This window comes from Trachypithecus francoisi, unplaced genomic scaffold (assembly GCF_009764315.1).
Source record: "Trachypithecus francoisi isolate TF-2019V2 unplaced genomic scaffold, Tfra_2.0 Lachesis_group0, whole genome shotgun sequence".
In the NCBI taxonomy this organism is placed as follows: domain Eukaryota; kingdom Metazoa; phylum Chordata; class Mammalia; order Primates; family Cercopithecidae; genus Trachypithecus; species Trachypithecus francoisi.
This window is the reverse complement of record NW_022681453.1, coordinates 182,262,723-182,283,389: the sequence shown is the minus strand read 5'-3', so window position 1 is coordinate 182,283,389 and position 20,667 is coordinate 182,262,723. Positions and strand designations below refer to the sequence as shown.

At 38.2% G+C, this 20,667-nt stretch overlaps 1 protein-coding gene across 42 annotated transcripts in view; it reads left to right on the top strand.

Moving 5' to 3' along the window:
* CLASP2 (cytoplasmic linker associated protein 2) overlaps nt 1-20,096 on the top strand; it is a 220,561-nt gene extending 200,465 nt beyond the window's left edge. For all 42 annotated transcript variants that reach the window (XM_033212967.1, XM_033212966.1, XM_033212944.1 and 39 more), the window contains 3 exons: nt 3,791-3,997; nt 14,778-14,894; nt 17,587-20,096. In XM_033212967.1, coding sequence (XP_033068858.1) covers nt 3,791-3,997; nt 14,778-14,894; nt 17,587-17,673 — 411 coding nt within the window. In that variant the 3' untranslated portion in view covers nt 17,674-20,096. The remainder of the gene's footprint in view (nt 1-3,790; nt 3,998-14,777; nt 14,895-17,586) is intronic.
* The last annotated feature ends 571 nt before the right edge of the window (nt 20,097-20,667 follow it).

Genomic DNA, 20,667 nt, shown 5'->3' with positions numbered 1-20,667 from the left:
GCCCAAGCAGGTCGTTGTTATTTTTAAGTGATAAATTGCCTAGAGAAACTATATATCTGCTACAAGAGTATTCACCAAAGTAGTGAGGACAGCTTTCATGGAAGAGTTCCGTGAACCTGTTTCATAGTACTTGGTAGTCATGATATCTCTCTCCCCTTCTTCACCAGTGACATTGATTAGATAACTATGAGGATTTGTATTATAATCTCAGAAAGAATTAGAAAAAAAAGTTCAAATAGGGGCTACATTTTTTTTTATTTCAATAGATTTTTGAGGAACAGGTGGTGTTTGCTTATATGAATAAGTTATTTAGTGGTGATTTCTGAGATTTTGGTGCATCCATCACCTGTGCAGTGTACACTGTACCCAGTGTGTAGTCTTTTATCCCTCATCCCACTCCCACTCTTTCCCCCAAGTCCCCAGAGTCCATTGTATCATTTTATACCTTTGCACCCTTGTAGCCTAGCTCCCATTTATGAATGAGAACATGTGATGTTTGGTTTTCCATTCCTGAGTTACTTCACTTAGAATAAAGGTCACCAATTCCATCCAGGTTGCTGCAAATGCCATTATTTCATTTATTTCTATGGCTGAGTAGTATTCCATGGTGTGTGTGCGCATACATACACATACACGTGTGTGTGTGTGTATACACATACAAAAGTTCTTTATCCATTCATTGATTGATGGGCATTTGGGCTATTTCCATACTTTTGCAATTGCAAATAGCAAACACCTGTGTGCAAGTACCTTTTTCATATCATGACTTATTTTTTTCTAAGTAGATATCCAGTAGTGGAATTGCTGGATCAAATGGTAGTTCTACTTTTAGTTCTGTAAGGACTGTATATCTAAGAGAAAGCAACTGAGAAATAGCATTAGGTATCTCTGGTAGAACCAAGACAGAAGCAAAAGACAGATCAAAAAAGGAAGGTTAAAATAGAAACAAGATAAAATGAATCAGAGCCAAATGCAAGAGCTAACGCTATAAACCTCTTCGAAGAAAGCAGAAGTATAAATCTTTGTTACTTTGGATTAGGCAGTGATTTCATAATATAACTAAAAGCAGAAGCAACCAGCAACAACAAAAAAGATAATTTGGACTTCTTCAAAATTAAATACTTTTGTGGTTTATTAGCTTAGTGGTCAGCTAGAGGTAACACTTTTAAAACAAATTTGGCCGGGCATGATGGCTTACGCCTGTAATTCCAGCACTTTGGGAGGCCGAGGCAGGTGGATCACTTGAGGTCAGGAGTTCAAGACCAGCCTGGCCAATGTGACAAAACCCCATCTCCCCTAAAAATACAAAAATTAGCCAGCTGTCATGGTGGATACGTGTAATCCTATCTATTTGGAAGGCTGAGGCAGGAGAATTGCTTGAACCTGGGAGACGGAGGCTGCAGTAAGCCGAGATCATGCCGCTGCATTCCAGGCTGGGTGACAGAGCAAGACTTGTCTCAAAAATAAAAATAAAATAAATTTAAAAATCAAAGAAAATATTTTCTGTCCTTCAAAGGACATTATCCTGAAAGTGAAAAGATAACTCATAGGATGGGAGAAAAATTTTGCAGACATGTATCTGATAAGGTTCTAATATCCATAATATATATTCTTACAACACAGCAATGAAAAGATGGCCCAATTTTTTAAATGGACAAAGGATCCGAATAAACATTTCTCCAAAGATACACAAATGGCAATAAGCACATGAAAAGATGGTCAACATCATTAGTCATTAGGAAAATGTAACCAGAGCCACAGTGAGAGATCACTTAACACCCAAAAAGAAATACAGACAATGTGTTGGTGAGGATGCAGGGAAATTGAAACCCTTGGGGTAATTACTTTTTTAAAAGATTTGACTGTGACTCTTCTAGAAGAGTGAATCATAACTTTTAAATATATCTGGATTTTTGCAGGGGTTTTGGGTTTTCTTTGTTTTGAGACCGAGTCTTGCTCTGTCACCCAGGCTGGAGTGCAGTGGTAACGATCTCAGCCCACTGCAACCTTTGCCTCCTGGGTTCAGCCGGTTCTCCTGCCTCAGCCTCCCAAATAACTGGGATTACAGGTGTGCACCAACATGCCCAGCTAATTTTTGTGTAGAAACGGGGTTTTGCTGTGTTTACCAGGCTGGTCTCAAACTCCTGGCCTCAAGTGATCTGCCCGGCTTGGCCTCCCAGAGTGCTGGGATTACAGACTTGAGCCACCTTGCCCAGCCCAGTTTTGTTTTCTGTTTCTGATTTTGTTTTATTCCATCAGTGTTTAGTAGTGGTACACCTAGGGCATTTCACCGAAAGTTTAAAAACGATGTCTAATATTTGTAGTTATTTACCTTTTGACCCAAATAAGGCCTGTAGCATCCCTACAAAATAAAAAATTGACACTCTTAAGGTATTAAAGCTGAAATTGGCCCTGGGTCTTCTAACGTGCAGTGTATTTTCTTTTTTTGTTTTTGCTTTTGTTTGTTTGTTTGTGTTTAGACGGAGTCTCACTCTGTCGCCCTGGCTGGAGTGCAGTGGCATGATCTTGGCTCACTGCAATCTCCACCTCCCCGGGTTCAAGCGATTCTCCTACCTCAGCCTCCCAAGTAGCTGGGACTACAGGTGCGTGCCACCACACCCGGCGAATTTTTTGTATTTTTAGTGGAGATGGCGTTTCACCATGTTAGCCAGGATGGTCTCGATCTCCTGACCTCGTGATCTGCCTGCCTCAGCCTCCCAAAGTGCTGGGATTATAGGCGTGAGCCACCGCGCCTGGCCTTTTTTTTTTTTTTTTTTTTAGTGTGTTTCCCACTGTACCTTTCTAAGCATTTTTCACCTATTGAGATCATAAGTGAGACACTGCCAAAGTAGCATCAAAAGCAGTTATTTTTACATGATCTTAAGACTATCTTTAGAGATTACTCTAATAAGAAGATAGACGGCCATTTCTTGTCATCATCACAAAACCAGTGTTGTACCCTCCCCAAAGCTCAATACAGAAGAAAGAAAATCATTATGAAAACAAGGAGGAATAGTATGTTAACTTTTGACAACACATTAATCATACAATTTTTATTTTATTTATGTGATACAAAGGGCTCAAGCACTCCTAGAGATGAGAGTACTAATAATGAGCACGGCTTCAGCGTGGCTTATGCAGGGGACTCTAGTCACATTGTAGTCTTAAGTAAATAGAGCCTCCTCACCCTAACACAACTAGACCACAATTTGATTTAAAAACTACTTTAAGGCCGCGTGGCAACTCACACTTGTAATCCCAGCACTTTGGGAGGCCGAGGCAGGAGGATTGCTGGAGCTCCAGAGTTTAACATCACTCTGGGCAACATAGCAAGACCTCATCTCTACTAAAAAAAAAAAATTAACCGGGCATGGTGGTGCATGCCTATAGTTCCAACTACTCAGAAGACTGAGGTGGGAGTCTCACTTGAGCCTGGGAGTTTGAGGCTACAGTGATTGATGATCAAGCCACTGCACTCCTGCCTGGGTGACAGAGCAAGACCGTGTCTAAAAAAAAAAAAAACTTCTTTAGCCAACAGCAAGAAAGAACGCAAGAAGGGAAAATAGTGTAATAAAGCCCATTTATCCATCATCTAGCTTCAGCTGTTACTGACATTTTGCCAGTCCTTTGTATCTGTAATCTGCACCCTCACTTTTCATGTTTGTTTACTGTAGCATTTTCAAAGCGAATTCCAAATATTGTATTAAATACTTCATGAAGTTTATACTTCCAGGACATAGTATAATATTTTAAAGATTACTTTCTGGCTTACTTTCCTATTTTTTTTTAGGTGGTGAGATCTGCCGAGGAAGCGGCATCAGTGTTGGCCACTTCAATTAGTCCAGAGCAGTGCATCAAAGTGCTTTGTCCTATCATCCAAACTGCAGACTACCCAATTAATCTGGCTGCAATCAAAATGCAAACAAAAGTGATAGAAAGAGTGTCCAAGGAAACCCTTAACCTCCTTTTGCCAGAGATTATGCCAGGTCTGATACAGGTAAGCAACAAAGCTTTGAGAGGAATGAGCCATGATACATTGGGGGTTCAGTTATTTTAGGTACTTTCCAGGCATCATTACTGGCATGATCAAGCCTTCCTCCTGTTTGTCTGCAATATTCAGGACAAAGACTTTTTCATAACTAGCCGGGGGTTATAGATGTGGGTGTGGTAAAATTTACATAACATATAATTAACCATTTTTAAGTGTACAATTTAGGGGCATTAAATACATTCACAATGTTATGCAACCATCACTACTATCCACATACAGAAATTTTTCATCATCCCAAACCGAAACTCTGTACCCATTAAGCAATAACCCCACTCCTTTCTCCCTCCATTCCCCCCCAGCACCTGGTAACCTCTATTCTATTTTCTGCTAGATTCCTTTTAAGTGTAATAATACAATATTTGTCCTTTTAAGTCTGGCTTATTTTACTTAGCATAATGTTTTCAGGGTTCATCCATGTTGTAGCTTGTATTAGAATTTCATTCCTTTTTATGAATGAATAATACGCCATTTATGTATATGCCACAAATTATTAATCTGTTCATCTAGTGATAAATATTTGGATTATTTCCTTTTTATTGACAAATATTATAGTGAATTTCCTTGTAATATCTTCATGCACTTCTGTATATACATCTAGAAACAATTTCTAGGTGTTACCAGATTTCACTCCAAAGTGGTTATACTAATTTACGGTCGTTGATGTAATGTGTTTCTCTTTAGCTACATAAACCCAATCATAGAAACATTTGAACAAAAATGAGACGTGTTTTATAACATGCTTTAACTTAGCCATACATTGTGAACTCTTTCCATCCAATAAATAATATTTTGCAATGTGATTTTATGGCTAATATTACATAGTATGTATATTAAGAACCCTCCTAAAGAGAACTAGTCATTATACATCTATAGTATTGTATTTTAAATTCTATTCTAAGCTTAATATTACTAAATTGGGAAGTCCTAACATAAGATCCAAATCTCTTTGTGCCTTAATACTAAGAACAGAGTATAGGCTGGGCACAGTGGCTCACACCTGTAATCCCAGCACTTTGGGAGGCCAAGGCGGGCGGATCACCTGAGGTCGGGTGTTCAAGACCAGCCTGACCAACATGGAGAAACCCTGTCTCTACTAAATATACAAAATTAGCCAGGTGTGTTGGCACATGCCTGTAATCCCAGCTACTCGGGAGACTGAGGCAGGAGAATCGCTTGAACCCAAGAGGTGGAGGTTGCAGTGAGCCAAGATCGTGCCACTGCACTCCAGCCTGGGCAACAGAGCAAGACTCTGTCTCAAAAAAAAAAAAAAAAAAAGAATATTTATAATATGTATATGTCATATATATAATGGGTACTGAATCCATGTTTGCTGGATAAGTAACTTAAAGAGTGTTAGGATACTAGCAAAGAGCCATTATGGCTTTAAGTTCTTATAAATTTCTTATTTCCTCTGATGATAGGTTGGTGCAGGATTTTATTGCATACACGATTATTGGGAAAAGGCATCTTACCTATCAGAAAAGCAAAAGAACGCTAATGAACATAAATATTAGCATTTTAACTCTTTGCCATAGACTTTTAAAATTAAGATGTGTAGGTATTAGGACCAGAGCAATGAAAGGCAAGAAGGCAATGGCAATATACTTTTTGAATGCCTTCAGATTTTCTCACCAGAAAATTACCTCACTGAGCAACTAGAATTGCATACAAAAAAACATGAAAAACATCTTCAACAAAATTAGGAAAACGTATCCCAGTGAACCCCAAAATATGAGCAGATAGGGCCAAACCACCACTAGCAGCAAGTTCCCTGCAAATATCAGTGGTATGGAAAAGTGTGAAGGAAAGTCAAAAGTTACTTTTAAGACCCTGGGGCCAGAGAATCACCCAAGTTCTCACCCCTAAAAGAGGTGTCTCCATTCAGACTGAAAGGCTAAGTATACGTAACTGATAAAAATTTGGAGGTAGAGGCAAAGATACTGCGGGAATCCCAAATCATGCTGGGGTGGCATGGATCCTCAGGGCTCTTAGAAATACCTTGCAAAAGCTCCCTTCTGGAAAGAGCTTATTTAGCAAAAAAATTGATTGACTAGAGTCTAAACTGAGCATCTACGCAACCATAAAAAAGAACAAAACCATGTCCTTTACAGCAACATGGATGCATCTGGAGGCCATTATCCTAAGTAAATTAACACAGAAACAGAAAACAAAATACCACATATTCTTGCTTATAAGTGAGAGCTAAATATATTGGGTACACATGGACATGAAAAATGGGAACAATAGACAACTGGAAACTCCAAAAGGGGTTGGGAGAGAAGGGTAGGGTTGAAAAACTACCCATTGGATATTGTGTTCACTGTTTGGGTAGGGATCAGTAGAATCCCAAACCCTCAGCATCACACGCAGTATACTTACATAATAAACCTACACATGTACCCTCTGAATCTAAAATAAAATAAACTGAGCATTGTAGCAATATTGTGGCAGAGGTGGCTACCCAAAGGCCATATTTTTTTTAAAAAGGGTAACAAGAAGAAAGAATCCTGCAGCTGTAAAGCTAGAAAAACTTTCATGGCGCAAACAACTCCCCCACACAGAAAATTCATTTTAAAATATAGAATACAGAAAAGTGTCTTTCGTTTCCACATGAGCAATGGAAAAGGGTTGTGGAGGTCAAGCCCAAAGATACTGCCTATTCTTCAAAAAAGAGGAAAAAAATAGTGGCGTGAGGTATACCTACAGTGAAGGTACACTAGACACATGGACACAAAGCAAATGAAAACTTAAACCCAAATTTAAGAAAACAAGGTAAAAAAAATGTAAGAAAACTATAGAAACTAATAAAAAGCATGAATCAGATTTTTTAAAGCTTGTAAAGGGGGAATTAGACAATAGATCTATTCAAAACAGAGCAGCCATCTCAATAAAAAATATTTTACTACCCGTCTTTAGTGGAATATACCCTAAAGATGAAAGAAACTGCAAAGAAATCTTGAACTGCATTCAATATATTCATAGGAAAGATGCTGGTATGGTTATTTTTGAATAGTGATAACACTGATACACATATCGATAGATAAGATAGATTAGGACAAAGCAAATAATGATGCCATAAAATGAAGTAAATCTTAAAATCTTAACTTTGAATTGGATATGTCAAAATGAAAATATTGTTTAATTTCGTATCTCAAAAAATGTTTCCTACTAGCCTCTGAGTCAGTATCAACTCAGAAATACTGAGCATCCCTACCACCCAGATTGTGGTCTTCAGATACCATTTTCCACTCAAAAGAGTCAGGTGTCTTTGGGAAAATGACTGAGTCCAGGTTTGGAGCAGGTAACGTATAAAATGAGCCTGGGAATTCTTGTCTGAAAGCAAGAAAACTGTTCATATTTGAGGGTCAAAAAGAATAATGCTACAATGAATTAAAATACATCAAATATTAAAGTGAAATTCATGAGTTTATATTGATACTTTAAAAACTGGCCAACTTTCAAGATTATTGGGTTATTCCCAAAATGGGTTAATAAAGAGAAAGAATCAAAGCACATATACCTATCCTATTTCCAGGACAACCAAATATTTGATGAGATGAAGTACTTTTAGAAGGATTCCAGTTAGTAAATTTAGAAAAAAAATTATTGACTTATAAAATTATTTTTGACCAGGTGTGGTGGCTCATGCCTGTAATCCCAGCACTTTGGGAGGCCAAGGAGGGCAGGTCACTTGAGGTCAGAAGGTCGAGACCAGCCTGGCCAACATGGTGAAACCCCGTCTCTACTAAAAATACAAGTTAGCCGGGCTGGTGGCAGGCACCTGTAGTTCCAACTACTCGGGAGGCTGGGGCGGGAGAATGGCTTGAACCCAGGAGGTGGAGGTGTGTGTGTGTGTGTGTGTATGTATACTTTGTTGTTGTTGTTGTTGTTGTTTTGGTAGTATGTGGTAGCTCACACCTGTAATCCTAGCACTTTGGGAAGCCAAGGTAGGAGGATCACTTGAGCCCAGAAGTTCAAGACCAGCCTGGGCAACATAGTGATGCCTCATCTCTACAAAAAGATTTTAAATTAGCCAGGTTTTCTTGCCTGGCTTGGTGGCTCATGGTGGCATGCCTGTAGTCCCAGCTATTCAGCAGGCTGAGGTGGGTGAATCACCTGAGCCTGGGTGACTAAGCAAGAGCCTGTCTCCAAAAAATATGTATATATTTTATATATATATATATATATATATATGCACACACATACACACACACACACACACACACATATATATGTATTTGGCCTCATTGAAGCAATGGATATATGAAGTGATTTTCAGTAGCCACCAACATCATTAGGTAAAAAGATGATGGGGCAGGGTATATAATGGAGGAGTTAGACTAACAACATCTGAACCTACTGATCAATCGTAACATCACTGAAGGTGGGACAACTAGACGAAAAGTTTTCTTGCTTGGCTTGATGGCTCACACCTGTAAACCCAACACCTTGGGAGGCTAAGGCAGGAGGATTGCTTAATTCCAGGAGTTGGAGACCAGCCTAAGCAACATAATAAGAAACTATCGCTACAAAAAAATTTTAAAAATTAGCCAGGCATGGTGGCATGTGCCTGTAGTCCCAGCTACTTGGGGGGCTGAAGTGGAAGGATAACTTGAGCTCAGGAGGTGGAGACTACAGTGAGCTGTGACCATACCACTGTACTTCATTCAGCCTAAGTGACAGCAAGACACCGTCTCCAAAAAATAAAAATAAAAAGTTTTCTTTTCTGAAGCAATTGAACCTAAATCTAATCAGGTCTTCAGTTTAACTGTCAGTTTAAAGGAAATTCAGAGAATAGAGTGTGTTAAATTGTACCTTAAGGGTATATTCAGTCAAATTCAGAATGTAGGAAATTCTGTGAGGAAAACTGCCAAATTCCTTTAGTAAAGAAATGGCACAAAGAAAGAGGAAGAGGAGGTTATCAACTGTTAAAGATTTAAAGAGTCTCAATAATCTAATCAACTTGGCCGGGCGTGGTGGCTCACCCCTGTAATCCCAGCTACTCAGGAGGCTGAGGCAGGAGAATCACTTGAACTTGGGAAGCGGAGGTTACAATGAGCCAAGATCGCTCCATTGCACTCCTGCCTGGGCAACAAGAGTGAAACTCCATCTCAAAAAAAAAAAAAAAAAAAAAAAAAAAAGAATCTAATCAACTTGAAAAAGAAGAACAAAATTGGAGTACTCACACTCCCAATTTTATTTTATTTTATTTTATTTTATTTATTTATTTATTTTTTGAGACGGAGTCTTGCTCTGTCACCCAGGTTGGAGTGCTGTGGCCGGATCTCAGCTCACTGCAAGCTCCGCCTCCCGGGTTCACGCCATTCTCCTGCCTCAGCCTCCTGGGTAGCTGGGACTACAGGCGCCACCACCTCACCTGGCTAGTTTTTTTTTTGTAGTTTTTAGTAGAGATGGGGTTTCACCATGTTAGCCAGGATGGTCTCGATCTCCTGACCTCATGATCCGCCCGTCTCGGCCTCCCAAAGTGCTGGGATTACAGGCTTGAGCCACCGCGCCCGGCCACTCCCAATTTTAAAACGTATTACAAAGCTATGATGGTAAAGACAACATGGTACCGTCGTAAAGGTAGACTTATAGATCAATGAAATAGAATCCAAAAATAACCCTCACATTTATAGGCAATTGATTATCACAGTGTTTTGTGGGGAAGAAGGGTATTTTTAATAAATGTGATACTAGGACAGCTGGGTTTCCACATGAAAAACAATGAAGATGAACCCCTACCTCACACCATATACAGAAATTAACTTGAGGAATGAGGCACAGAAAATGGCAGACAGAGTAGGAAGCTCCAAGAATTGATCTCAAAAAAAAAAAAAGAATTTGCTTTGAAATAAAATTTGTCACCCAGGCTGGAGTGCAGTGGCACAATCTCAGCTCACTGAAACCTCTGCTTCCCAGGTTCAAGTGATTCTCCTGCCTCAGCCTCCCAAGTATCTGGCTGGGACGACAGATATCTGCCACCGTGCCTGGCTAATTTTTGTAGTTTTTAGTAGAGACAAGGTTTCACCATCTTGGCCAGGCGGGTCTTGAACTCCTGACCTCATGTTCCACCCGCCTCAGCCTCCCGAAGTGCTGGCATTACAGGCATGAGCCACTGCACCCAGCCTATTTCAAAGCAAATTCTAAGTATCATGTCATATTAAATACTTCATGAATTTTACACTTTCAGGACCTAGGATAACGTTTTTAAAATTACTTTCTAGCTTAATACTTCCAGAACATAGTATAATGTTTTAAAGATTAATTTCTGGCTTAATTTCCTGTTTGTTTTAGGTGGTGAGTTGCCTGGATAATGTTAGAGACAGTTTCTTATTATGTTGCTTAGGCTGTTCTCCAACTCCTGGGCTTAAGCGTTCCTCCTGCCTCCACTTCACAAAGTGTTGGGATTACAGGCATGAGCCACCAAACCAAACAAGAAAACTTTTTTAGGTGGCATCTCATTGAACGACACATCATGTCTAGTTGTCCTGCCTTTAGTGATGTTAAGATTGATCAGTAGGTTCAGATGTTATTAGTCTAACCCCTCCATTACATACCTTGCCCCATCATCTTTTCACCTAATGATTTCAGCAGCTGCTGAAAATCATTTCATATATTATTGTAGAATGATTCTGTTCATTTTGGCCAGCTCAGTGGTTGCTTAAGTAGAGGGGTCAATTCTTGGAGCTTCCTACTCTGTCTGCCATTTTCTGTGCATCACTCCTTGAGTTAATTTTTGTATATGGTGTGAGGTAGGGTTTCAACTTCATTCTTTTTCATGTACTGAAAATACTTTTTTACTTTCAGTAAGAAACATACTTAACTGCCTACCATCCGCCATGCTCAGTAGCCTTGGTGATGGTGGCCCATATTTGTGGTGTAGCTTGCTGGTGCCAGGAGGGACATGGACCTTGTTCTCAAAAAATTGTGGTTATGTTCTTGTTGTTGCTGTTGTTGTTGTTTTTATCTCTGGCATTCCCTGAGAGGCTGGCACAGAGATTAGCCTTTGTTTCACCTCCCATCAGGCTTAAGTGGCTTCCTACGTGGCATCTATTGAAAAGATTTAAAAAACATACTACCCATAGCCACCTGAGGCAAAGGAGAGCAGACAAGACAAGCAGCAAACAAAAGCCTGGGAAGGAGAAAGCTGAGGAAGAAGATAATTAGTGAAATAAGGGTTTTGCTGGGCTACCACGTGTACTGAGGAATCCACCAAAAGTATGCTCACAAAAGACCTTAGAGCAGGGGTCCCTAACCCCCAGGCCATGGACTGGTACTGGTCCGTGGCCTGTTAGGAACTGGGCAACACAGCAGGAGATGGGCAGTGGGCAAGCGAGCATTACCACCTGAGCTTCGCCTCCTGTTAGATCAGCAGTGACATTAGATTCTTACAGAAGCACAAAGCCTATTGTGAACTGCACATATGAGGGATCTAGGTTCCATGCTTCTTATGAGAATCTAATGCCTGAACATCTGAGGTGGAACAGTTTCATCCCGAAACCATCCCCCATCACCCTGCCCCATCCATGGAAAAATTGCCTTCCACGAAGCCAGTCCCTCATGCCAAAAAGGTTGGGGACCACTGGCTTAGAGGACCCTAGGGTTGGACCTCTAGATCTTCTTTGGGCTCCATGCAAGTAGGAGTTGGGCTAACACAGAATTGTAAGCAGCCTAGCTCACTGAATGATTACCCAGCTCAGAGTCAATCTGCAAAGACTGGGAGAGTGTGTCTTGTTTTGTTTTGACTCCAGGCATTTAAGGAAATCTCTGTCAGGTCATTGACTGACCGCTGTGGTAACAAAGAGACTTCAGTGACCACGTACCATAAACAAAATTTACTCAAACAAATCAGTGATCTAAATATAGCAACTAAAACTATAAAACTCATAGAAGAAAACATGGCGATAAATCTCTATGACCTTAGATTTAAGGTCATCCTCTGGCACTGGATTATTAGATATGACACCGAAAGCATCAATGATAAATAAAAAATAGATTAATTGAACTTCATCAAAATTAATAACTTCTGTTCATCTCAGGACCTAATCAAAAAACTGAAAAGACAACCTATAGAATGGGAGAATATTTTTGCAAATTATATATCTGATAACAGTCTACTATCCAGAATATATATAAAGAACTCTTATAACTCAACAACAAACAGATGAATAACTTTTAAATGGGCAAAGGACTTGAATAGGTATTTCTTCAAAGAAGATGTACAAATGACCAGCAAATACATGAAAAGATGCTTGGTGTCATTAGTGATTAGGGAAATGCACATCAAAACCATAATAAGATACCACTTCATACCCACTGGGATGGTTGTGATCAAAAGAACAAAAATAACAGATTTTGATGAGGATTTACAAAAATTGGAACCCTTATACATTGCTTGCATAAATATAAATTGGTGGTACAGCTGCTGTGGAACACAGTTTGGCAGTTCCTCAAAAAGTTAATATAAAGGCCGCGCACAGTGGCTTACACCTGTGATCCCAGCACTTTGGGAGTCCAAAGTGGGTGAATCACTTGAGTTCGAGAATTCAAAAGCAGCCTGGCCAATGTGATGCAACCCCATCTCTACCAAAAATACAAAAAGTAGCCAGGCGTGGTGGCAGGTGCCTGTAGTGCAGCTATGTGGCAGGCGGAGGCAGGAGAATTGCTTGAACCCTCGAGGTGGAGGTTGCAGTGAGCTGAGATCACATACTGCACTCCAGCCTAGGCAACAGAGCAAGACTCCATCTCAAGAAAAAAAGAAGGGAAAAAGATAAAGTTAACACAAAATTGTCATATAACCCACCAATTCTATTCCCGGGTGTATACCCAAAAGAAGTCAAAGCAAATATTTAAATAGTTGTACATGTGAATGTTCATAGCAGCACTATTCACAGTAGCCAAAAAGTGAGAACAACCCAAATATCCATTAACTAATAAATGGATAAACAACATGATATATCATACAGTGGAATATTATCCAGTCATAAATACTACGTTCCTGTTCCCTCCTTGCCCATAATGCCTCGTTCTGCCGTGTGATTCCCTAATGGTCTGCGAAGGGGCAGTGTGTTTCTCTTTGGACACTCAACATTACCCACCTGGCCTGTTCTCGTCACATACCAGGCACTGAAATAGTTAAACACTGAATGCCATACTCTTTGCCATGTTATTTGTAATAGGAAAAATGTAGCAGGAAGGAGGTTATTGGGGAGGAAGATTTAAACTTAAAATACTCTAGAATGATTAAATTAGGAAGCATACTAAATGAATGCCTCATATCATTATTATAAAGACCATATAGAAAAATTACATTATAATTACAGTTATATTAAAATGATGAGGGGAAATAAAATTAACATAGTTTGATTGCATGACTTAGGAATAATATACTTCTTTTAGCTAGGTATCTATTGATATTTTAATGCTTCTGCAGTTGTTTTAGAAAGATAAAATGATTAGGATTTTAGTGGAGATGAACTCTGTTTTTCCTCTGAGTAAAATGTGCATATTGATTCAGATAATTGATTCAAAAATACTTCATGGATAAGATTGCTGTAGACTATTGAAATAAAGTAGGCCGGGCACAGTGGCTCATGCCTGTAATTCCAGCACTTTGGGAAGCCGAGGCAGGTGGATCACAAGGTCAGGAAATCAAGACCATCCTGGCTAACACGGTGAAACCCCATCTCTACTAAAAATATAAAAAGTTAGCCGGGCGTGGTGGTGAGCACCTATAGTCCCAGCTACTCGGGAGGCTGAGGCAGGAGAATGGCGTGAACCCAGGAGGCGGAGCTTGCACTGAGCCGAGATGGCACCACTGCACTCCAGCCTGGCAGGCAGTGAGACTCTGTCTCAAAAAAAAAAAAAGAAATAGAGTAAGTAGTGTGATCAAAAGCATAAGTAGAGGAGATGGCCAGAGAAAGGGAAGATGTTGGTCAAAAGGTACAGAGTTTCAGTTAAAGAGTATTAGGTTCTAGCTATCTATTGCACAGCACAGTAACTAGTTAATAATGTATATTTCAAAATAGCAATTATAAAAGAAAATGGATTTTAAGTGTTATCACGGAGAGATGATAAGTATCTGAGGTGATGGATATGTTGATTAGCCTGATTTAGTCATTCCACAGTGTACATGTATTGAAACATCGCATTATATCCCATAAATATATACAATTATTATTTGTCAATTAGAAGTAAGATAATTTTTTAAATAAAATGAAGTTATTAAAGGCACAATAAAAGCAGAGGGGAATAGTTTACATAGACTGGATTTATCAGAGAAAGTAATTGCAGGGATGGTACAGATGTAAAACTTAATTAGACCTAGATTATAGGATTACCTTGAGCTACCAAACCAACGAGTTTAGATTCTATTGGATAGTGAGGAGTGCTGACTGCCTTAAAACCTAATGCTTTAGAAAAGTTAGTCTGGAGACTTTTTTCGGGGTGAAATGTCAAGGGAGCAGCCTCAGAGTCAGAGAAGTACAGCTTTCCAGACTAAGTAAGAACCTGATAGAGAGGCTAACAGAGTGAGGGCACAGTAGGAGAAGTGAAGGGAGAGAAGGGCATTGTCTATGCTTGAAAAGGTGAAAAAGTTAACTTCAGTCTGCACTTTTCTCTCAGTATGCTTGAGATTTTATCTTTCAGTTCCATCTTCTGTCCCTGTTAAAAAGGTAGTTTTCTCAGATCGCCTGGAGTACTAACAGTGGACTTCTCTCCATAGGGTTATGATAATTCGGAGAGCAGTGTTCGGAAAGCTTGTGTCTTCTGCCTGGTGGCTGTTCATGCGGTAATTGGTGATGAACTAAAACCACATCTCAGTCAACTTACTGGCAGTAAAGTAAGTAGTGCTGCTGTGTTTTGAAGATGGTGGCCATAGTGCATCCTTCAAAATTTAGTTATATGTCTGTAACAGTAAGCTTTTTATTTGCCATTTAATAAGTCAGACTTTGAGCATCCAACTTGCCCTTTTTATATCTATTTTGTATTTTATCTTTTTCTACTCTAACATTTGTTAGATGTTCACTCAGGTGAAGTCAGCAGTTTGTTGGGGTGGTTGGTAGGTTTCTGTGAGAGAAAACGCCTTCAGCTTCTAGTTATTTTTAATAGTCAGCTGACTTCTTACAAAATCCCAGACCCAAATCTTTACCCCTAAGCACTGTTTTATTAAGAATAAATAGACTGTTATGGTTATATATTCATGGATTACTGTATATCTCTCAAAATATAGAATACTTGCGCGTTTTAAAATTTTTCCCTTAAGAACTATGATAATCAAATATTTGTTCTCCTTCTCTTTCTATTATCCAAATTAATGTGCAACTTTAACTTGGTATGTTAAAAGTTTTCTGATTCATTGTTCAGGCTTAAAAAATGAGTAAGTCTTGCCTTCCTCATTTGATTGCTACTACCAGAATTTTGAAATTCACTCTACTAAGGTGGCCAAACAAAGTGGTTCATACCCATAATCCCATCACTTTGGAAGACCGAGACGGGAAGACACTTGAGATCAGGAATTTGAGACCAGCCTGGGCAACAAATTGAGAAGACCCTCTCTCTAACAATAAAAATAATAATAATTGTTTTGAATTAGAAGTTTGTTCTCAAGGGTGAAGATAACTTATGATTGTTGAATCATGGCTTATGAACCATTTAGCAGAAAGCACTCACTGTCACTTGAAGAATTTCTCAAACCGGAAGGATTGTTTTACTGTGGTCAAATTTATTTTTTAATAGCAAAAAAGCAGAATATACGTATAATGGAAAATGAGCCTAGATACATTAAGTATCTATATAAGTTATAGATAAACAATAATTCTTAACTCTGGGTTACAAACCACTTTGAGACTTAGGTAAAATCTCATCTCAAGAAAAATGCATTCAGATAAAACCATGAGACAAAGTTTAAAAAAAAAATAGAAAAGTGCATAATGGAAACAGTTACGTGTTGTTTCAGAGGGTTCTGTGATCCCCTGAACCCCATGGCTACCAGGTTAAAAACTCTTGGATCAATGAGTTAATGTTTAAAAAGCAAACCTTCCAAAACAATTAAAATTCAGCACTTTTATCAGAACAGTAGGTAGCCAGTAATAATGTTACATATGAAGACAGTAGGTAGGTGGAAAAAATATTTTGAAATAACATTAGATGAAACAAGTAGGCCAGATGTGGCTCCCACAGCACTTGGGAGGCCAAGGTGGGAGGATCACTTGACCTCAGGAGTTCGAGACCATCCTGGTCAATATAGGAAGACCCTGTCTCTACAAAAACAGAAAAAAAAAAAAAATCAGCCAAGCACAGTTGCACGTGCCTGTGGTCCCAGCTACTTGGGAGGCTGAGGTAAGAGGATTACCTGAGCCCAGGAGGTTGAGGCTGCAACAAGCTGTGATCACACCACTGCACTCCAGCCTAGGCAACAGAGCAAGACCCCGTCTCAAAAAAAAAAAAGTAGAACACAGAATTGTATGTGTATTGATTACAAACTTCGTAAAATCATGATCTCATACAAAAACTGCAAAAAGACACAGAGATACTAGAAACATTCTTGGTAGAATGGCAGTGGCTTCATGGTCTAATATCTTAGGTCCTGTAACCCAAATACCTGAATTCCTATTTTTGCCTACTTCTTACCCACCCCTGTGACCTTAGTCTGTAACTTAACCATTCTATATTGTGGTTTCCTCATCTATAAAATAGGAAGATAAAGAGATAACGTAAAACATATTGTGTAACACCTAGCACTCAATTGTTTGTTATTGCTTTAATGGTGACTTCTGAGTTTCCTTTAATGTTATATTAGTCTGTTTTCATGCTGCTATAAAGAACTGCCCTAGGCCAGGTGCGATGGCTCACGCCTATAATCCCAGCACTTTGAGATGCCAAGGCGGGTGGATCACAAGGTCAGGAGATCAAGACCGTCCTGGCTAACACGGTGAAACCCCGTCTCTACTAAAAATAGAAAAAAATTAGCCAGGCATGGTGATGGGTGCCAGCTACTTGGGAGGCTGAGGCAGGAGAATGGTGTGAACCCGGGAGGCGGAGCTTGCAGTGAACCGAGATTGCGCCACTACACTCCAGCCTGGGTGACACAGTGAGACTCTGTCTCAAAAATAAAAAGAACTGCCCTAGACTGGGTAATTTATAAAGAGGTTTAATTGACTCACAGTTCCTCATGGCTGGAGAGGTGTCAGGAAACTTACAATCATGGCAGAAGGGTAAGCAAACATGTCCTTCTTCACGTGATAGCAGGAAGGAGAAGAATACAATATATTTTGAAAAGACATAAAATACTCTTGTCATGAACAACTTTCAAGACTTAAAAACTTTTTTGATATTTTATATATTTTTTTCAGATGTGCTAGCCAAAAAAACAATTTGTTAAGAATCTTAATTATCAACAATAGCTTGGACGTTATAATAACCCCCAGCCTAAAATCTATCAGAGCTCACATATATGTATATAATATTTTAATGAGTATCTTATAATTTGGAGCAGCTTGCTCAAATGACATTTATTTGGCTTGAATCTGCAGATGAAGCTACTGAATCTTTACATCAAACGTGCACAAACGGGTTCTGGAGGAGCTGATCCCACTACTGATGTTTCTGGACAAAGTTAGTGAAACTCATCACAGCGAACCAGGTCTCTCAAAAGAAAGGACAGATAGACCACCCTCATCAATGAAAGGAAATTCTCAAACACATCTTTTGGAACTTACTATTGTTTCCCAGTTTTAGTTTTTTGTTTTGTTTCGTTTTGTATTTTCTGTAACAGAGGACTATCCTCAGTCTGCATGTAACTTTTATGATAGTTATTCCAAATTCAAGAAGAAGCAGTATTAACATCAATTGATCAATACAAAGTAATTTTTAATCTAATTCATCATTTCACATGTTTGTACTTTGTCTTCCCATTAACCTTTGCCAGTGTTATGATTGTATAAATTTTTTTAAATGCTGGTTAAACAGGAATGCTTAAAGCTTTAAAAGTTTAACAGTCTAAAACATTTTTGCTTTTATTCAACTGCAGAATAATATTTTTATTGCTACTTTGAGTTTTGTTCCGTATCATGTCCTATGCTAGAAATATTTAAATGATGTGAAACAAAGCAGGACTAATTTGAACTACCGCTGGACTCTGTTTGTGTGATGGTGATACATGTCATTAGTTGCAACTTCTTTGGGGTGATCGATAGTTTGAAAACTAAAACCTCAAAGACAGATGTTACAGAATCAGCCAGTTCTATAAAACTGATATCGTCTGTTGGTTATTGATCTTGCCATCTTTATTTAAAACCATGTCCCTTCTATGATCCCTTAAGAAAGCTGCACCAAATCATCTGCCTGTTTTTTCTTGATACTTACTGAAATAGAAGGTTTTATTGCAGGGTTTTTTTTGTTTTTTTTTTTTTTTTTTTGTTTTTTTTTTTTTTGTTTGTTTATATCTTTGTTGTGAATGATGCTTTTTTTGTATTTATTAATATCAAATTCACTTATGAATAAACTTGATAATGGAAACAGACAAAAAAATCAAGTGCGTGTGTGTCCTTGACCGTCTTCTGTTTCTCACGTAATAAACAAACTAATTATCGAGATATGGGAGTGACCAGCACCTTTTATTTAAATGGTGGAACCTGGTTTCCTTTTACCATGAAATTGTCTTACTTGAAAATACTGATCCTGATGAGAGAGAAGATGGTGCCAAGGCTATCTTTGTATAACGGGCTCAAATTCTCTACCTCTTCAGGGCTAATACTTTTAACTGAGCTGCTGCCTATAGTGTCTTTTGGAAGACTACTTAAAGGGTGATTTTCTGTTACTTTTTAACAAATTTTTTTAATCACCTTTTGCTACACCCGTTCTTTTCATGTGCAGCTGACTTTCAAAAATTACCAGTTTTGGTGAAAGGCCAAATTAGATAATTTGGAACCAGGATACTAATGATTTCTCATCTTGACTTTTTTTAAAATCCTAATATAAAGTGAATTTGATTGAAAAGGCAAATAGCTATTAGGGAAGCAATTTGCTATTGTTACAGAGTTATCTGTACTTTGTTTAACTGAAAAAAATGTAGAAATGTATGTAAAGAATTTAAGACAGGAGTACTGAATGGATGATTTGTCATAGGCTTTCCCCTTCCTTTGTTTCTGTTCTAGCAGCAGGAGAAGTTTCTCTATATCCTCTCCCTCTACCTGTAACAATTTTGTTTTCTACTGTTAATTACATTGTGTATTTATAGTTCTATGCTTACTGTTGTGCATATACTGGCAATAAAACTGTACATAACATTACTTGAAAAAGTTAATGTATATCAGTTTTTCTGTCTCACTGTGTAAGAAGTCACTCAGTTTTAACTTTAGAAGGTCTTGTATCAGTGGTGGTCTCTTGAATTTTCTAAGTTCATTTGAGGAGAAAAGATTTTTCAGGTGTAGCAACTACAACCAAAGGTATATAGCTACATATGCATGTATAACAACTTATCTGTAAGAAGAAAATGCATTTTAAACATTGAGCTCTTATCAGTAGCATTTTATAACCTTTGGATATGTTTGTAATCATTTCAAATCAAAATATTGATTTAATTTTGACCTCTGGTTTAAGATACTGCTTTAACTACTGTTGACAACTAAGTAGAGTGACTTAAGCTGAATAGTAACTCTAACTGGAAAATTAGATCAAGCACCTGGCATCTAATGGTAGACAGGCACTCAAGAAATGAATTAACTACACAACGGTAAAGTGTGGTTTAATGTGTCCAAATGAAAGCTAATAGATATAAACATGAAAAAATTGTGTTTACAATTCTATAATCTCAGTTGATAAGACTGTAAGAAAGTTATTGATTTTTTAAATCACTATATACAATACATCCTTAATTTGTTCATTCCAGAAACATACTTAGATGTCAGCTACTTAAAAATGGTCATGAAAAGCTACTGTTTAAATTTTTCCTCCTGCTATTCTCTCCCAAATTAACTACTAGTGTTGTTCATTTACTGCACTGCTGAGAACTAATTAAAATTATATATTCCAGATTGTAAAACATGTTTATTTCTTCTGGGTTTCAAAATCTAATACACTTCTGACATTTTCAAGTAACAGGTGGTTTGAACTTCAGGCTTCAGTTTTGCAGTTAATCTGCTGTGTTCCTTCATATTTTATTCTTACCAAACTTTAAGTCAAAATTACTTTTATCAAGTTATGCCTTACAGTAAAAGACTGGAATTTTACTGATAACATCATTGATAAGGCCAGGTCTATTTGTTAATTCAAATGTAGTTTATAATTACTCAATTAGAATAGCATTTACAGTAAATAGAAATGATAATTAGCATATTACTCCATAATACATAAGGATTTTTAAACCTAATTTTTTATATCTTTGCTTCTGGTATTAGTTCATTTTATTGCAATTAGTAGTTTTGCAGCTATATAAAAGGTTTGGAATTCCATTGTAAAAAAAAAAAAAAAAAGGCTGTGTGTGGTGGCTCACGCCTGTAATCCCAGCACTTTGGGAGGCCGAGGTGGACGGATCATGAGGTCAGGAGATCGAGACCATCCTGGCTAACACGGTGAAAACCCGTCTCTACTAAAAATACAAAAAAATTAGCTGG